General features: G+C 36.9%; 1 protein-coding gene across 10 annotated transcripts in view; it reads left to right on the top strand.

The window, feature by feature from the left end:
* ATRX (ATRX chromatin remodeler) overlaps positions 1-18,612 on the top strand; it is a 282,427-nt gene that overhangs the window by 154,730 nt on the left and 109,085 nt on the right. For all 10 annotated transcript variants that reach the window (XM_055376622.2, XM_019019449.4, XM_055376624.2 and 7 more), the window contains 3 exons: positions 12,601-12,738; positions 14,149-14,324; positions 16,406-16,523. In XM_055376622.2, coding sequence (XP_055232597.1) covers positions 12,601-12,738; positions 14,149-14,324; positions 16,406-16,523 — 432 coding nt within the window. The remainder of the gene's footprint in view (positions 1-12,600; positions 12,739-14,148; positions 14,325-16,405; positions 16,524-18,612) is intronic.

The raw sequence follows: 18,612 nt of genomic DNA, 5'->3' as shown, positions 1-18,612 counted from the left end.
TTAACAATATTAAATCTTCCCCTCCATGAACATCTAATTTCTCTCCGTTTATTTAGGTCTTTAATTTCTTTTAATAATGAAATTTGATTTAGGTCTTTTAATTTCTTTAGTGTAAAAGTCTTGGACTTATTTTCTTAAATTTATTCCTAAATATTTTATTCTTTTTGAGCCTTTTGGAAATAAAATTGTTTTAATTTTATTTTCATATAGTTCTTCGTTAGTATATAGAAATACAACAGATTTTTGTATACTGATTCTGTATCCTGCAACTTAGTTGAGTCCATTTATAAGTTCTAATAGTTGTATGTGTGCACTCACGCGTGTGTGTGTGTGTGCACGCACGCGCGCGATTTAGTTTTCTATTAAGAAAATCATAGTCTATGAGTAGAAATAGTTTTACTTTTTCCTTTCCAATATGAATATCTTCAACTTCTTTTTCTTGCCTAATTGCCCTTCTTAGAAATTTCCGTACAATGTTGAACGTAAGTGGTCAGAGCAGTTGGTTGTCATGTTTTTGATCTCAGGGAAAGCTTTCAGTTCTCCACCATTAAGTATGACATTAGCTGTGGATTTCTAATAGGTGTCTTTTATCACGTTGAGTAAGTTCTACATTGGGTTATATTTTTTGTTTGTTTCGATAATTAAAAAAATAAATACCTAGATTACCCTTGTTAAAACTTCAGAGGGGCTGGTTTCTCCATTAGGTTTTATTCGAAGTTCTTAAGGAAACTGAAGCTCTACTTTTATTTTCTTTTCCAGAGTATATATAAGTATTAGAGATAGTTCCTCTGCCATAGCTGGGTAACCATCTGCAACAAGAATATTCTAATATCCATCATGTATAACATGGAATATATTAAAACTGTTGTTAAGTTTTAAGGTTTAGTGGTAGTATTTACATATAATTTTCTTTGCCACCTAAGTCTAAAGTGTCAGGATCTGTTCAGTACTTCTAAATTTATTAGAGGGGATCTGTTAAGTATAACACTTAATTTTCCAGTACATGTTTTCCATTTTATGCCCAATTTATCTTCTCTGATTTGGAACAAATTAGTGATAGTGAAGAATCATATAAATGGCAGCAGAGTATGTGAAGACTGAAGTTTGGGTGTAATGTCAAAGAAAAGTCTAAATTGAAGTTCAAGATGGAAGCAAAATGTCAGAACCAGACAGTTTTGGGTATGAGATTCTTAAGGATGAGCTGAGGTTGTAAACTTAGAAGGTAGGCTATTAGATCAGAAGCCTGGAAAATTGGGAGTATGTATTAGGATTGGAAACAGTGTTTAGAGCTGACCAGAGTTAAGATAGTAGTGTTCATCTTTCAACTTAGCTGCTCTGGTTATCTATTCCTGCGTAACAATTATCCCAAGCCTTAGTAGCTTAAAGTGACAAGAATCAGCTGGGTGCAATGGCTCATACCTGTAATAACAATACTTTGGGAGGCCGAGGCAGGAGGATTGCTTGAGGCTGGGAGTTCGAGGCCAGCCTGGGCAACATAGTGAGACCCCATATCTACAAAAAAAAAAGAATTAACCAGGTGTGGTGGCACACACCTGTAGTCTCAGCTATTCAGGAAGCTGACATGGGATGATTGCTTGAGTCCAGGAGTTCAAGGAAGCAGTGAACTATGATCACTGAGATCATAATCATCACAGAGTGTGAGACCCAGTTTCTTAAAAAAGAAAGTGACAACATTTTGTTAACTTTCCTAGTTTTACTGGGTCAGGGATTTAATAGAGGTTTACTTGGACAGTTCTAAACATTTTATCAACTTTTCTCTCTAATATCTTTATGGTTTTTTATGTAAAAAAATTGACCAATAGGTGGCAATGTAACACTGAAAAATAATTTGCATTTATTACTATTATAATAGCATGTGACAAAACCTTTATTTGACCTTTCTTCCCTAACTTACCATTTGTTTTGAGGCATATTTTTCTGCTTAATGTACTTAAACAATCTGGTGGTTTTCTAATTCACATTACTGTTTTTAGAAGAATGTTCCACATTTTGTAGCTTGAGAGGACATAATTTTTATGTGTGTGCATGAATGTGCATATGCACAGGATTAACTCAAGGTACTGTTTGCTTTAAGCAATAAGATATATCTATGTAATTTTATAAAATAATGACAGGTTTCCATAGTGTATTGAACCATCTTAAGTTAACAGACTCTTTTAGTCAGACTTGAATTTTTGAACAGAAGAAATTTTCTTTAAGTCTTTCTCTAAATTCCTGTTCTTCTGCTCTCCAGAGCCTCATGGCTGCCATTCCCCCTGTAGTTTCTGTATAATTATTTATAAGTGTAGGTATTTTGAAACCCTCCTATCTGATATATATATATGTCATTGTTTGGGAATTAAGTTTTCTAGAAAGTATATAAGGTAACAAACATTTCATTTTATTTAAGTATGTATGTATGTATTTAGGGGGCAGGGAGATGGGGATCTCATTCTGTTACCCAGGCTGGAGTGCAGTAGCATGATTATAGCTCACTGTAGCTTCAAATCCTGGGCTCAAGTGATCCTCCCAGTTCAGCCTTCTGAGGAGCTAAGACTACAGGAGTGTGCCGCCATGCCCAACTACATTTTTTTTTTTTTTTGGTAGAGACAGGGTCTTACTGTGTTGCCCAGGCTGGTCTCGAACTCCTGACAACACCTAGATAATTATTTGGAGATGAGGATCTCACTATGTTACCCAAGCTGGTCTCGAACTCCTGACACACAACTAATTTTTTGGAGACGAGGGTCTCGTTATGTTGCTTAGGTTAGTCTTGGCCTCTTGGCCTCAAGCAATCCTTCTGCCTCAGCCTCCTGAGTAGTAGCTGGCATTACAGGTGTGAGCCACCATGTCCAGCTAAAACTTACTCCTTTCGAACATTAAAAATACTTATTTTTAATTTTTTATGTTAGTAAATGTTATATACATTCCTATCTTATGATTCATATTCTATTTAATATGATGAATAACGTTTAATATATGAATAACAATTTTAACTTTTTCATTGACTCAGGGTTATTAATGAGTGCATTTACTTTTATTTTTATTTTATTTAATTTTTTTTTGAGACGGAGTCTCACTCTGTCACCCAGGCTGGAGCGCAGTGGCATGATCTCGGCTCACTGCGAGCTCCACCTCCCGGGTTCATGCCATTCTCCTGCCTCAGCCTCCCGAGTAGCTGGGACTACAGGCGCCTGCCACCACGCCTGGCTAATTTTTTTTTTTTGTATTTTTTTAGTGGAAACGGGGTTTCACCGTGTTAGCCAGGATGCTCTCTATCTCCTGACCTCGTGATCCGCCCGTCTCGGCCTGCCAAAGTGCTGGGATTACAGGCGTGAGCCACCGCGCCTGGCTTACTTTTATTCTTAATTCTTCTAGTTCTTCAGATATCCGTACTAACCATAGGGCTACCACTCTCCTTCCATTGCCATGCCAACAAATAGTTCTTTTAAGTTAAAGAAATTACAAAAGTAATACATATCCTTAAGCAAAATAAAAACAGAAGAAAATGTTGTATATTGAAAAGTAAAAGTTCCCTACCTCCTAGTCTCATTATTGTTTCATTTATATCCTTATAGGAATTTTTTGTGCTTACAGAAGCATGTATTCTCCTTATTTGGTATTGCAACATTTAGGTGGTCCTCAAAGCCACCCTCAGGCTTGGTAACTCATAAGAAGGACTCACAGAACTCAGAAAATCCATTAGACTCATGGTTATGGTTTATTACAGCAAAAATATACAAATAGGATCATAATATAGATAACTATTCTGCAACACACTCCTTTTTATTTAATACTATATTTGTCATATCTTTCAAGGTTTGCACATAGAGATATACATCATTTTTTCAGATTATTTATTTTTCTATAAGTTATTGGGGTACAGGTGGTATTTGGTTACACGAGTAAGTTCTTTAGTGGTGATTTGTGAGATCCTGGTGCATCCATCACCCAAGCAGTATATACTACACCATATATGTTGTCTTTTATCCCTTGCCCTCCTCCTACTCTTACCCCAAAGTCCCCAAAGTCCGTTGTGTCATTCTTATGCCTTTCTGTCCTCATAGCCTAGCTTCCACATATCAGTGAGAACATTTGATGTTTGCTTTTCTATTCCTCACTTCACTTAGAATAATAGTCCCAAGTCTCATCCAGGTAATTGCAAATACTGTTAATTCATTCCTTTTTATGGCTGAGTAGTATTCCATCATATATATATGCCACAATTTCTTTATCCACTCATTGATTGATGGGCATTTGGGCTGGTTCCACAATTTTGCAACTGTGAATTGTGCTGCTATAAATATGCATGTGCAAATATCTTTTTCGAATAATGACTTCTTTTCCTCTGGGTAGATACACAGTAGTGGGATTGCTGGATCAAATTGTAGTTCTACTTTTAGTTCTTTAAGGAATCTCCACACTGTTTTCCATAGCGGCTGTACTAGTTTACATTCCTACCAGCAGTGTAGAAGTGTTCCCTGATTGCTGCATTCACACCAACATCTACTGTTTTTTGATTATGGCCATGCTTGCAGGAGTAAGGTGGTATCACATTGTGTTTTTGATTTGCATTTCACTGATCATTAGTGATGTTGAGCATTTTTTCGTATGTTTGTTGGCTGTTCGTATATCTTCTTTTGAGAATTGTCTGTTCATGTTCTTCGCCCACTTTGTGGTAAGATTGTTTGGTTTTTTTCTTACTGATTTGTTTGAGTTCATTGTAGATTCTGGATATTAGTCCTTTGTCAGATATATAGATAGTGAAGATTTTCTCCCACTCCGTGGGTTGTCTGTTTACTCTGCTGACTGTTCCTTTTGCCATGCAAAAGCTCTTTAGTTTAATTAGGTCCCGGCTATTTATCTTTGTTTTTATTTCATTTGCTTTTGGGTTCTTGACCATGAAATCCTTGACTAAGCCAATGTCTAGAAGGGTTTTTCCAATCTTATCTTCTAGAATTTTTATAGTTTCAGGTCTTAGGTTTAAGTCCTTAATCCATCATGAGGTGATTTTTGTATAATATGAGAGACGAAGATGCAGTTTAATTCTCCTACATGTGGGTAGCCAATTATCCCAGCACCATTTGTTGAAAAGGGTGTCTTTTCCCCACTTTATGTTTTTGTTTGCTTTGTCGAAGATTAGTTGGCTCTAAGTATTTGGGTTTATTTCTGAGTTCTCTATTCTGTTCCATTGGTCTGTGTGCTTATTTTTATACCAGTACCAAGCTTTTTTGGTGACTGTGGCCTTTACAGAATAGTTTGAAATCAGGTAGTGTGATGCCTCCAGATTTGTTCTTTTTGCTTAGTCTTGCTTTGGCTATGCGGGCTCTTTTTTGGTTCCATATGAATTTTAGAATTGTTTTTTCTAACTCTGAAGAATGATGGTGTTATTTTGATGGGGATTGCATTGAATTTGTAGATTGCTTTTGGCAGTATGGTCATTTTCACCATATTGATTCTACCCATTCATGAGCATGGGATGTGTTTCCATTTGTTTGTGTTGTCTATGATTTCTTTCAGCAGTGTTTTGTAGTTTTCCTTGTAGAGGTCTTTTGACTCCTTTGTTAGGTATATTCCTATCTTTCTTGTTTATTTATTTATTTATGTATTTATTTATGCAGCTATTGTAAAAGGGGTTGAGTTCTTGATTTGATTCTCCACTTGGTTGCTGTTGGTGTATAGAAGAGCTACTGATTTGTGTACATTAATCTTGTATCTGGAAACCTTGCTGAATTCTTTTATCAGTTCTAGGAGCTTTGTGGAGGAGTCCTTAGGTAAACGATAATCGTCAGCAAACAGGGACAGTTTGACTTCCTCTTTACTGATTTGGATTCCCTTTATTTCTTTTTCTTTTTCTTTTTTTGAGATGGAGTCTTGCTCTGTCGCCCAGGCTGGAGTGCAGTGGTGCGATCTTGGCTCACTGCAAGCTCCGCCTCCCGGGTTCACGCCATTCTCCTGCCTCAGCCTCCCGAGTAGCTGGGACTATAGGCGCCTGACACCATGCCCAGCTAATTTTTTTTGTATTTTTAATAGAGACGGGGTTTCACTGTGTTAGCCAGGATGGTCTCGATCTCCTGACCTGGTGATCTGCCCACTCAGCCTCCCAAAGTGCTGGGATTACAGGTGTGAGCCACCACACCCAGCCCAGATCCCCTTTATTTCTTTCATCTGATTGCTCTGGCTAGGACTTCCAGTACTATGTTGAAGAGGAGTGGTGAGGGTGGGCATCCTTGTCTTGTTTCCATTCTCAGAGGGAATGCTTTCAGCTTTACTCCATTCAGTATTATGTTGGCTATGGGTTTGTCATAGATGGCTTTTATTACATTAAGATATGTCCCTTGTATGTCGATTTTGCTGAGGGTTTTAATCATATAGGGATGCTGGATTTTGTCGAATGCTTTTTCTGCATCTATTGAGATGATCATGTGATTTTTGTTTTTAATTCTGTTTATGTGGTGTATCACATTTATTTACTTGTATGTGTTAAACCATCCCTGCATCCCTGATATGAAACCCACTTGATCATGGTGGATTATCTTTTTGGCATGTTGTTGGATTTGGCTAGCTAATATTTTTGTTAAGGATTTTAGCATCTATGTTCATCGAGGATAATGGTCTGTAGTTTTCTTTTTTGGTTGTGATCTTTCCTGGTTTTGCTATTAGGGTGATGAATAGGGATGAATTAGGCAGGGTTACTTCTTTCTCTATCTTGTGGGATAGTGTCAAAAGGATTGGTAGCAATGCTTTGAATGTCTGGTAGAATTCTGCTGTGAATTGGTCTGGTCCTGGACTTTTTTTTCTTGGTAATTTTTAAATTGCCATTTCAGTCTCGCTGCTTGTTACTGGTCTGTTCAGGGTATCAAATTCTTCCTGATTTAAGCTAGGAGGGTTGTATTTTTCCAGGAGTTTATCCACCTCTTGTAGGTTTTCTAGTTTATGTGCGTAAAGGTATTCATAATAGCCTTGAATGAGCTTTTGTGTTTCAGTGGTGTCAGTTGTACTATCTCCTGTTTCGTTTCTCAGTGACTTTATTTGGATTTTCTCTCTTCTTTTCTTGGTTAATCTTGCTAATGTTCTATCAATTTTATTTTATCTTTTCAAGGAACTAGCTTTTTGTTTCATTTATCTTTTGTATTTTTTGTTTTGTTTTGTTTCAATTTCATTTAGTACTGCTCTGATCTTGGTTATTTCCTTTCTTCTGCTGGGTTTGGGTTTGTTTTGTTTTTTTTCTCTAGTTCCTAGTGACCTTAGATTGTCTGTTTGTGCTCTTTCGGACTTTTTGATGTAGGCGTTCAGGGCTATGAACTTTCCTCTTAGCACTGCCTCAGCTGTATCCCAGAGGTTTTGATAGGCTGTGTCATTATTGTATTCAGGTGGAAGAATTTTTTAATTTCCATCTTGATTTTGTTTTTGACCCACTGCTTATTCAGGAGAAGGTTGTTTTCCATGTATTTGTGTGGTTTTGAAGGTTCCTTTTGGAGTTGATTTCCAGTTTTATTCCACTGTGGTCTGACAGAATGTTTTACATAATTTCAGTTTTCTTAAATTTATTGAGGCTCATTTTATGGCCTGTCATATGATCTGTCTTGGAGAAATTTCCATGGGCTCTTGGATAGACCGTGTATTCTGTGGTTGTTGGATGAAATGTTCTGTATATATCTGTTAAGTCCATTTGTTCCAGGATATAGTTTAAATCCATTGTTTCTTTGTAGACTTTCAGTCTTGATGACCTGTCTAGTGCTGTCAGTAGAGTACTGAAGTCCCCCATGATTATTGTGTTGCTGTCTATCTGTTTTATTAGGCATATTAGTAATTGTTTCGTAAATTTGTGAGGTCCAGTGTTAGTTGCATATATGTTTAGCATTGTGATCTTTTCCTGTTGGACCAGGCCTTTTACCATTATATAATATCCCTCTTTGTCTCTTTTAACCGCCGTTGCTTTAAAGTTTGTTTTATCTGATATAAGAATAGCTACCCCTGCTCGCTTTTGGTGTCCATTTTCATGAAATGTCTTTTTCCACCTCTTTACTTTAAGTTTATGTGAGTCCTTATGTGTTAGGTGAGTCTCCTAAAGACAGCAGATAGTTGTTTGGTGAGTTCTTATGCATTCTGGGGTTCTGGATCTTTTAAGTGGAGCATTTAGGCCATTTACATTCCATGTTAGTATGGAAATGTGAGGTACCATTGCATTCATTATGCGCCTTGTTGCCTGCATACTTGGGGTTTTTCATTTTTTTTGTTTGTTTTTTTTTAACTTGTATTTTTGTTTTATAGGTCCTGTGTGATTTATGCTTTAAAGAGGTTCTGTTTTGATGTGTTTCCAGCATTTGTTTCAGGATTTTGAGCTCCTTTTAGCAGTTCTTGTAGTGGTGGCTTGGTAATGGCAAATTCTCTCATCATTTGTTTGTCTGAAAATGACTGTATCTTTCCTTCATATATGATGCTTAGTTTCACTGGATACAAAATTCTTGGCTGATAATTGTTTTGTTTGAAGTGGCTGAAAATAGGGCCCCAATGCCTTCTAGTTTGCAGGGTTTCTGCTGAGAAATCTGCTATTAATCTGATAGGTTTTGCTTAATAGGTTATCTGGTGCTTCTGTGTCACAGTTCTTTTTTTTTTTTTTTGAGACGGAGTCTGGCTCTGTCGCCCAGGCTGGAGTGCAGTGGCGCAATCTCAGCTCACTGCAAGCTCCGCCTCCCGGGTTCACGCCATTCTCCTGCCTCAGCCTCCCGAGTAGCTGGGACTACAGGCGCCCGCCACTATGCCCGGTTAATTTTTTTTGTATTTTTAGTAGAGACGGGGTTCCACCATGTTAGCCAGGATGGTCTCGATCTCCTGACCTCGTGATCCGCCCGCCTCGGCCTCCCAAAGTGCTGGGATTACAGGCGTGAGCCACCGCGCCTGGCCTGTGTCACAGTTCTTAAGATTCTTTCCTTCGCCTTAACTTTGGATAACCTGATGACTGTGCCTAGGCGAAGATCTTTTTGCAATGAATTTCGCAGGTGTTCTTTGTGCTTCTTGTATATGCATGTCTAGGTCTCTAGCAAGGCCAGGGAAGTTTTCCTTGATTATTCCCCCAAATATATTTTCCAAGCTTTTAGAATTGTCTTCTTCCTCAGGAACACTGATTATTCTTAGGTTTGGTAGTTTAACATAATCCCAGACTTCTTAGAGGCTTTGTTCATATTTTCTTATTCTTTTTTCTTTGTCTTTGTTGGATTGGGTTAATTAGAAGACCTTGTCTTTGAGCTCTGAATTTCTTTCTTTTACTTGATTAGTTCTATTGCTGAGACTTTCCAGACCATTTTGCATTTCTAAAAGTGTGTCCATTGTTTCCTGAATTTTTGATTGTTTTTTCTTTATGCTATCTGTTTCCTTGAATATTTCTCCCTTCACTTCTTATATCATGTTTTGGATTTCCTTGCATTCGGCTTTGCCTTTCTCTGGTCCCTCCCTGATTAGCTTATTAACTAACGTCCTGAATTCTTTTTCAGGTAAATCAGGGATTTCTTCTTGGTTTGGATCCATTGCTGGTGAACTAGTGTGATTTTTGGGGGGTGTTGACGAGCCTTGTTTTGTCATATGACTAGGGTTGGTTTTCTGGTTCCTTCCCATTTAGGTACCCTCTGTCATAGGGAAAGTCTAGGGCTGAAGGCTGTTCTTCAGATTGTTTTGTCCCACAGGGTGTTCCCTAGATACAGTACTTTCCCCCTTTTCCTGTGGATGTGGCTTCCAGTGATTGTTGTCTCTCTTCTGGGTCTAGCCACCCAGCGAGTCTACCCGGCTCCAGGCTGGTACTGGGGTTTGTCTGCACAGAGTCCTGTGAGGTGAACTGTCTATGGGTCTGTCAGCCATGGATACTAACGACTGTACTGGTGGAGGTGTTGCAGGGTGCAGTGGACTCCGTGGGGGTCCTTGGCTTTGCTGGTTTAATGCTCTATTTTTGCGCTGGTTGGCCTCCTGCCAGGAGGTGGCGCTTTCCAGAATGCATCAGCTGTAGTAGTGTGGAGAGGGACTGGGGGTGGGCGGGGCCCTAGAACTCCAAAGAGTATTTGTCCTTTGTTTTCTGCTATCAGGGTGGGTAGGGAAGGACCATTAGGTAGGGGCGGAGCTAGGCGTGTCTGAGCTCAGACTCTCTTTGGATGGGTCTTGCTGTGGCTGCTGTGGGGGATGTGGTAAGATTCCCAGGTCACTGGAGTTGTGTACCTAGAAGGATTATGGTTGCCTCTGCTGAGTCATGCAGGTTGTCAAGGAAGTGGGGGGAAAGCCGGCAGTCACAGGCTTCACCCAGCTCCCACGCAAACCGAAAGGCTGGTCTTGTCTCACTCCCATGGTGTACCGCACCCCCTACCCCTCCAGCGCCGAAACAGCCCCGAGTGTGTTTGAGTCTGGCTTGAAAACTTGCCCCCGGCTTTCCACCTCCAAGCTGCAAAAGAAAAGGGCTTTAGTTCATCCCCCACCTGTGAAGTCTGCAATCTGGATTTGCGCCCTCCCTGGAGTTCTGGCCAGGAGGCTTCTTGCCCCATTCAAATTGTTAAAAAGTTCAGCTAGAGAAGTCCTTCTCCCTGTGGAGTTTTACCCTCTGCTCTGATGGCCACCTTCCTGATGGATCCCTGTGTTGCCAGGCAGGAATGGGCTGCTTGGGGATCCAGGAAGCTCCCAGTGCCTTCCTGCTACTTCCTCTACCCCTGTATTTCGCTCGGCTTGGCTTTCTAACTTGACTCAACTCCAGCTAAAGTCAGAAATTTCTCCTGCAAACAGACCTTCAGCTTCTCCAGTGGGGGTGTGTCTACCTCATTAATTTTAACTCTGTGACTTATTCCATTATCCCATGGTTTAAGCCCCATTTACCAGATCCCCTCTGACAAATTTTTAGGTTGTTTTCAATTTTCCTCCATAACAAACCGTGCTGCAGAGAACATTCTTTTATGTATCTTTGGGTGCCTGTGGAAGAGTATCTTTGGGACCAATTCCTAGAAATTGAAATATGGGTCAAAGGGTTTACACATTTTGCATTTTGATAATTATTGTAAAATTGACTTCCAAAATTTTTGATACTAATTTAGACTCCCACAGAGTGTATGAGAGTACCCATTTCAACGCATCCTCATGGATACCAAATATTAAGTGGTAAAACCATTTAAATCACTGCTGTAAAAGGCATTTTTTTCTCTGTAGAAAATGTTTTCGGATTCAAAGTAAGGGATGCATAATTTTTAAATACAAAGCTAGAGATTTTAGTTTTACAAAATAGTAGTTTTTTTTTGTTTTTTTTTGTTTGTTTGTTTTACTATTTGTGTAGCCCCAACTGAATACTGAATAACAGTTGTTATTATTTGATCTGTCATACTGAAGCTGTTACTTTTGAAGTCATGTAAAAGTTGCATTTTCTCTAATGCTTACCAGATGGGAGATAGTTTGACAGCTGCTTTGTTGAAATCAGCAATTAAGTAATATGTGTGTATATGTTAACCAGCAAGCAAATAGAGTATGTATTATGCCCTGGAAAAAATATATATCAGCTGGGCGTGGTGGCTTATGCCTGTAATCCCAGCACTTTGGGAGGCCAAGGTGGGCAGATCACTTGAGGTCAGGAGTTTGAGACCAGCCTGACCAACGTGGTGAAACCTCGTCTTTACTAAAAATGCAAAAAAATTAGCCAGGCGTCGTGGCAGGCACCTGTAATCCCAGCTACTCGATAGGCTGAGGCAGGAGAATTACCTGAACCCGGGAGGTGGAGGTTGCAGTGACCCAAGATTGTGCCACTGCATTCCAGCCTGGGCGACAGAGGGAGACTCCATCTCAAATTAAAAAAAAAAAAAGAAAAGAAAAAAAATATATATGTTATTTTAACAAATAAGCCTCTAGTATTTCTTCTAAAAGAGTCCACAGATGCTGTGGAACATATTTGTTCAGGTACAAATGCATTCCATAGTAATAAAATATTGTTACTTTTTTATATTGCAATCCCAAATATTTTCTGAGTTTAAGCTTTTAAGATCTTTTATAGCTTAAAAGCTGTTCTCCCTACCCTCCATACCCATGTAACAACCAGTTTCACTTTCTTTTATCAGTTAAAATTTTTCCCCAGCAATGAATGTTAGTTATTTGGACTAAGTGGGAAGTATTATATGGTCTATTGTGACATATATTATTCTTAAAGTGTAACTTTTGAAATTTGTCTTTTCATGTATATATACATTGCTCTTAGTCTTTGATGATAGTTTAAGTTGATATACTAATGCTGAAATAGCTTTAAAGACTTTTCAATTTTAAAAGACATTTTTAAAAATAGGCTATGTCTGTTGGGGGAACTTTTTCCCTCTTGTTTTTATTTTTGCTTATTTTTGTAAACTCAGAGGACCCTGACTACCATTTATAGTGGTATTTCAATGCTCTACCATTTGGATATAATTAATATAGTTAGTGCTGTATTAACCAAATACAGGAGCAGATAAAATATGTTTATACTTACAACGATGTCATTTTATCTTCCTGTAAGATCAGCACTTTAAAGGGATTAACTTTATTTACTTAAATGGATCACATTTTCAGTTTTATTATATATTAATTGTGTTATTTTTCTGTTTATTTTTGTAGGCCCTGATTTTGTTGTTTGTGATGAAGGCCATATTCTAAAAAATGAAGCATCTGCTGTTTCTAAAGCTATGAATTCTATACGATCAAGGAGGAGGATTATTTTAACAGGAACACCACTTCAAAATAACCTAATTGAGTGTGAGTTAATATCTCTGATTATGCAGTAGAATATTGGTATTTCCTCAGATATATTTTTGTAACTTTACCATTTGTCTTTCTTCTACTTATTCTAGTATAGTCCTAGACCATGATCTACATAGGTTCATCTTAGTCTGCTGTGAAAGAATAACATACTTTTCAAATGAGATGCTTTATAAATATGAGTGGTAAAATACAGTTAAGAGATACGCTATTGTGAATGTTCATATATAAATATGGAATGTGAATTATTGCAAGAGTATCAGAAGTCTTAATGATTGCTTTAGAAAGTACATAAGCATATGTGATTACTCCAGATAATTTTAAGGGGATATTCCAGTTTTGGGGCGTGTACTGTCAAGAAATCAGAAAGAAATGGGAACTGTGAACATTTTAGTAAAGTGGAGATGGGAGAAGGAGAGGTTTGCTGAATCCATGGCAGGACAGTTTGCTGAGGCTAAAGGTAGTTGATGTGAACCTAGGGAAGTGACTTGTGAATTTCCCTCATTTTCATATGTCTGTGGTGACACTAAAGAAGGGAACATGAGATTATTCAGCAAGTAACTAATTGAAATTTCCTGTTATAATCTCTCACTTTTTTTCTTTTTCCCACTGTAATGGCTTTTTGTTATTTTTCTCTGTGTTACATTCCTTTAGTGTATTTATGGTAACTTTTTGCTATTTTATTATTTGTAATACTAGTCATTTCACTTTAGCCTATACTTTATGTTTGTTTTTATCTGTTCCAGTTTTCCTCTTTTCTGTTCTGTTACCCTATTTATAGAAATGCTGTTTCATATCGTGGTCCTATATAGTATGGGACAAGTGATGGCTCTATTAATTTTTACAAAATGGGTTAGTCTTACAAAATACATTAGTAATTAATTTTTTTTTTTTACTATTTGTGTAGCCCCAACTGAATACTGAATAACAGTTGTTATTATTTGATCTCTCAAATATTATTTGGTTATTCTGGAAATGAATCAGTTAATATAAATTAACTTGCATAGTAGCTTATTACCTCCTATTTATTGTTTTGACTTAGTATCTCCTTTCTTCACAAGATAGCCTCACTGACCATAAAATCATGGTTAGATTAATGGACCACTTGTTTTATACTTCATATCTCTTATAAAGAATAGTGAGTTTGAATAAACTGTCCTTAGGTATTTTTAAAAAACATTCATGTCTAGTATTTAGGGATGGTTTTTACTTCAATTTTCTCTCTTGTTTTGGTAATTCACTTGTAGATCAGGCTTATAACCATGTTTATTCTATACTTAGCTTGATATTCTTTCTTTATAGCTTAATTCTAATGCATGTGTTTTTGACATGAGCATTTCATTGGGGAATTTTTCTAAGTCTTTAACGATTGTTAATGTTGTTAATGAATAATGTCTTCTCTCTTAGATCATTGTATGGTTAATTTTATCAAGGAAAATTTACTTGGATCCATTAAGGAGTTCAGGAATAGATTTATAAATCCAATTCAAAATGGTCAGTGTGCAGATTCTACCATGGTAGATGTCAGAGTGATGAAAAAACGTGCTCACATTCTCTATGAGATGTTAGCTGGATGTGTTCAGGTACAAATATGTTCCATAGTAATAAAATATTCTTACTTTTTTATATAACAATCCCAACATATTTTCTGAGCTTAAAGTTTAATAATTTTGTGTTTTCTTTCCCGCTCTTTCAGTAGATAGTTTTACAGTTATATCTCCTTGCATTGTCTTAAAAAATTTCTGCTGCATTCAACTTTTAAAAAAGAAGTTCCGCTGAGAAGTTTAAAACATAGTTAATTCATTTGCCAGGTGTAAAGCCTCATATCTTATTATGTTAATGTTTAGATTTTTCATCCTTAAGATAGGGAGTTCCTTAAGAGGAATATAGCTACTATGATGAAGTTCCTATGCTCACCCTAATTCTGTAGTACAGTATTATAAATCTCACTTTTTTGAAACGGTTATAGGAAAGGCCAGTATGAATTAAGAGAGGAGCCACTTTTAAAGTAATCCTGGAGAAACAGTTTTGTTACTTTCAAGTATATATAATAACCTGAACAGACTAGTGGTGTCGTTTACATACAGATTTTCAGTGAATCTATATTAATGAATGGATAAGTGTCTAGAGACTGAGCTGGCAGTTAATAGATCTCAAGATACGCACTTTCTCTGTAGACGTTAGGTACTGATGATAGCCTCAAAGATGTTTTAACAAATGAGACAGGCTATTCTTTTGGTTGGATATACAGTTTGCCCTCCATATCTGCAGGTTCTGCATCCACGAATTCAACCTACCATGGATCAAAAATATTTTTTTAAAAAATAGATAAAATGGACAGAGGCTAGATACAGTGGTGCACACCTGTAATTCCAGCACTTTAAGAGGCCAAGGTGGGAGGATCACTTGAGCCCAGGAGTTCAAGGCTGCAGTGAGCTAAAATCATGCCACTGCACTCCAGGCTGGGTGACAGAGCAAGACCCTGTCTCTAAAAAAAAGTTTTAAAAAATTAGCCAGCCACGGTGGTGCACACCTATAGTCTCAGTCACTTGGGAGGCTGAGGCAGGAGGATTGCTTGAGCCCAGGAATTCAAGACTGCAAGGAGCTAAGATTATGCCACCATACTTCAGCCTCAATGATAGAGTAAGACCCTGTCTCTTAAAAAAAAGAAAGAAAATAATTAAGAAAAAAATGGATGATTGTGTCTGTACTGAACATGTACAGACTTTTTTCTTGTCATTATTTCCTAAACAATAGAGTATAACAACTATTTACATAGTATTTGTATTGTGTGAGGCATTATAAGTAATCTAGGGATGATTTAAAGTGTATGGGAAGATGTTTATACGTTATATGCAAACACTACATTATTTATATAAGTGACTTGAACTTTCATGGATTTTGGTATCTGTGGAGGTGGGGTGGGTTCTGGAACCAGTCTCCCATAGATACTGAGGGATGACTGTACTTGCCATCATTATAAGGAGTAGTTGTTCCGTTTGGTCAGGTTGGCTACATGTGCTAGCAAGTACCCTGTTTCTGTATTGCTGCTACTACCCCGGCAGCATTTTTCTTTCTGGTTTAAGGAGTAATTTCTATTTAGCACATTGGTTTTCCGTTTTCCTACTCTTATAATAAAATGGTTTCAAAAGTGCTTGTAGATGGGTTGCTTTCTTAATTGGGCAAATATTCCCTCTAAAATTATATGTTATTGTTTGACATATTAGCATATCCTTCTAAGAAGCCAACTCAGACTGCATTAGACTTTGATTCCTAGGTTTTACTACATGATTAAAGCAAGGCATTTTGCTCACACTACCTACCACATCCCCTCCATACCTTTTGTTATTTTTTTTTTCTGTACAGAGAAGACTATTTTGAAAACTTAAATTGCTCACTTGGTAATGTGATTGCTTCAATTTAAAACCTACCTGGTGTGTTGCAGTGTCTTTTTACCAGTGTACCATATTGTATAGTTCATATGAAATACATTGTGTAGATAATTGTGGGTTTAGAAAGGGTAAATATATTTAAGAAAATGTTTTCTTATATGTTTAGTGCCTATTTATTTATGTGTATATTTCAGTTATAAGCAATGAGAACTTGTAGTTCATTCCTGTTAAATATTTAGATTAATTTTCATTTTCTTTCTTGTTAATTACAGAGGAAAGATTATACAGCATTAACAAAATTCTTGCCTCCAAAACATGAATATGTGTTAGCTGTGAGAATGACTTCTATTCAGTGCAAGCTCTATCAGTACTACTTAGATCACTTAACAGGTAACCAATACACCTTGTTGATTTCATCTTCTCTATAAAGACATTCTTTTTCCAAAGAAGATTATTTCAGTCATCTTACTATGTCTGTTGTTCTTTTTCAGTTTTGCATTTGAATAAAATGGGTATGCTTAAAAGCATAAAATATTTCTAATTAAAACACTGATGCTGTCAAAATTAAAATCAAGAAGCAAATTGGTGAAAAAGATATACAGCACATATGAATAATGCCCTTAATTTGTAAAGAGCTTTTATTTCAGAAAAATTATGAATGTGAATAAATCCATAAAAGGAGATATACAAAATTCCAGAGTATTTTTTTAAAAAATATTTACCTACATTAATAATAAAAGGTGTATAAGTTAAATTCATGAGTTTGTTTCTCAGTTATTTAATTAACAAAGGTTGAAGGCAAAAGTAAAATAGAAGGCAAGGCATGTGGTATGCCTAAAATACACCAAAATGCTAACAGAAGTTGTTTTCTGGGTGCTTTTGTTATGAAGACCTTCTAGTTTATTTCTTGTATTTTTCTATGCTTTAAAATAATACAATGAATAGTTTTTGTTTTACCATCAATAAGCTTTTTGTGTGTGTGTGTGTGTGTCTGTGTCTCTCTGTGCCTGAAGATGTCTGTCTTCACACAACAAAACCTAATCTTTGGACTGGAGTGAGATTTCTTACTTGTTGATCACTTATTCTGGTACCTTTCCCCAAATGATATTACAGATTTAATTAGGAGATACAGGTTAGAGGGTGCTCTTTGGCCAATTGTGAATACAGTAATTGATCAAAAAAATAAAGGAGGATGGAAGTATGTACACACATATTAACATGATAACTACAGCTAAAGTGGTACTCTTTTTTAATGGCAGTGCATCCTATAGAGTAAAATATGGTGGTTCTCAAGAAACATTCTGCTGGGGAAAACAGTGTTTGAATCTTAGTATTTTATGGAACTGCTTTTTTGCTTTTATAAAAGCAATTTTTGTATTGACTTTTGGAAGAAAATCAGTTCCAATAAAGCACACATTTTCATTTGTATATCTGTCAGAAGCTGGTAGGTTTACTATACTATTCTGTTTTGAATAATAAAAATTGCAGGCATAATTAAATAACCAAATAGTTATCCCAATGAGAGAGTTGCTGTATAGTTTAAGAGACAGATGTTCAGATCTGTCTTTAATTAATCTCTGAGTAATAAGGAGTAATAAATTTGGTCATTTAATATTTTTTCCTTTTAAAATGTTTTATATTAGGGAAAATGCTCACAATAGTGTTTTCAGGTTTTATAGAATTAGTTGTCTTTAATAACCAATCATAGGCTGAGCATGGTGGTTCATGCCTGTAATCACAGCACTTTGGGAGGCCGAAGTGGGAGGATTACTTGAGCTCAGGAGTTGGGGACTAGCCTGGGCAGCATAGTGAAACCTTATCTCCACGAAAAATAAAAAAATTAGCCGGATATGGTAATGCACACCTGTAGTCCCAGCTACTTGGGAGGCTGAGGCGGGAGGTTTGCTTGATCCTGAGAGGTCAAGCCTGCAGTGAGACATGATTGTGCCACTGGATTTCAGCCTAGGCAACAGAGCACTACCCTGTCTCAACAACAACAACAACCACCACCACCAATCACAAATGGTAACAGCTCAGGTATAGATGTTAAGCTCTACTCTTTTGAGTTGACCTCATGGAGGTAGATAGAATGATAGATACCCGAATCTGGGAAGTATGTGTGTGTTGAGGGAGGGATAGAGAGAGGTTGGTTAATGGGTACAGACACATAGTTAGATAGAAGGAATAAGTTCTACTGTTTGATAGCAGAATGGGGTGACTGTAGTTAACAACAGTGCATTGTATATTTCAAAATAGCTAGAAGAGAGGACTCGAAATGTTTCCAACATATAAAAATGATAAATACTCAAGGTGATGGATACCCTGAATACCCTGACTTGATCATTGCATATTCTATGCATGTAACAAAATATCACATGCACTCCCAAAATATGTAAAAATATTATGTATCAATTTTTAAAAATTTTAAAAAACACTGTTTTTGAGAGCAATGCAATTATTTAAGAATTTAGGGGGCTTT

This window comes from Gorilla gorilla, chromosome X, assembly GCF_029281585.2.
Source record: "Gorilla gorilla gorilla isolate KB3781 chromosome X, NHGRI_mGorGor1-v2.1_pri, whole genome shotgun sequence".
Classification (NCBI taxonomy): Eukaryota; Metazoa; Chordata; class Mammalia; order Primates; family Hominidae; genus Gorilla; species Gorilla gorilla.
Note: the sequence above shows the minus strand (reverse complement) of the source record. Positions and strands in the feature narration are given on the sequence as shown.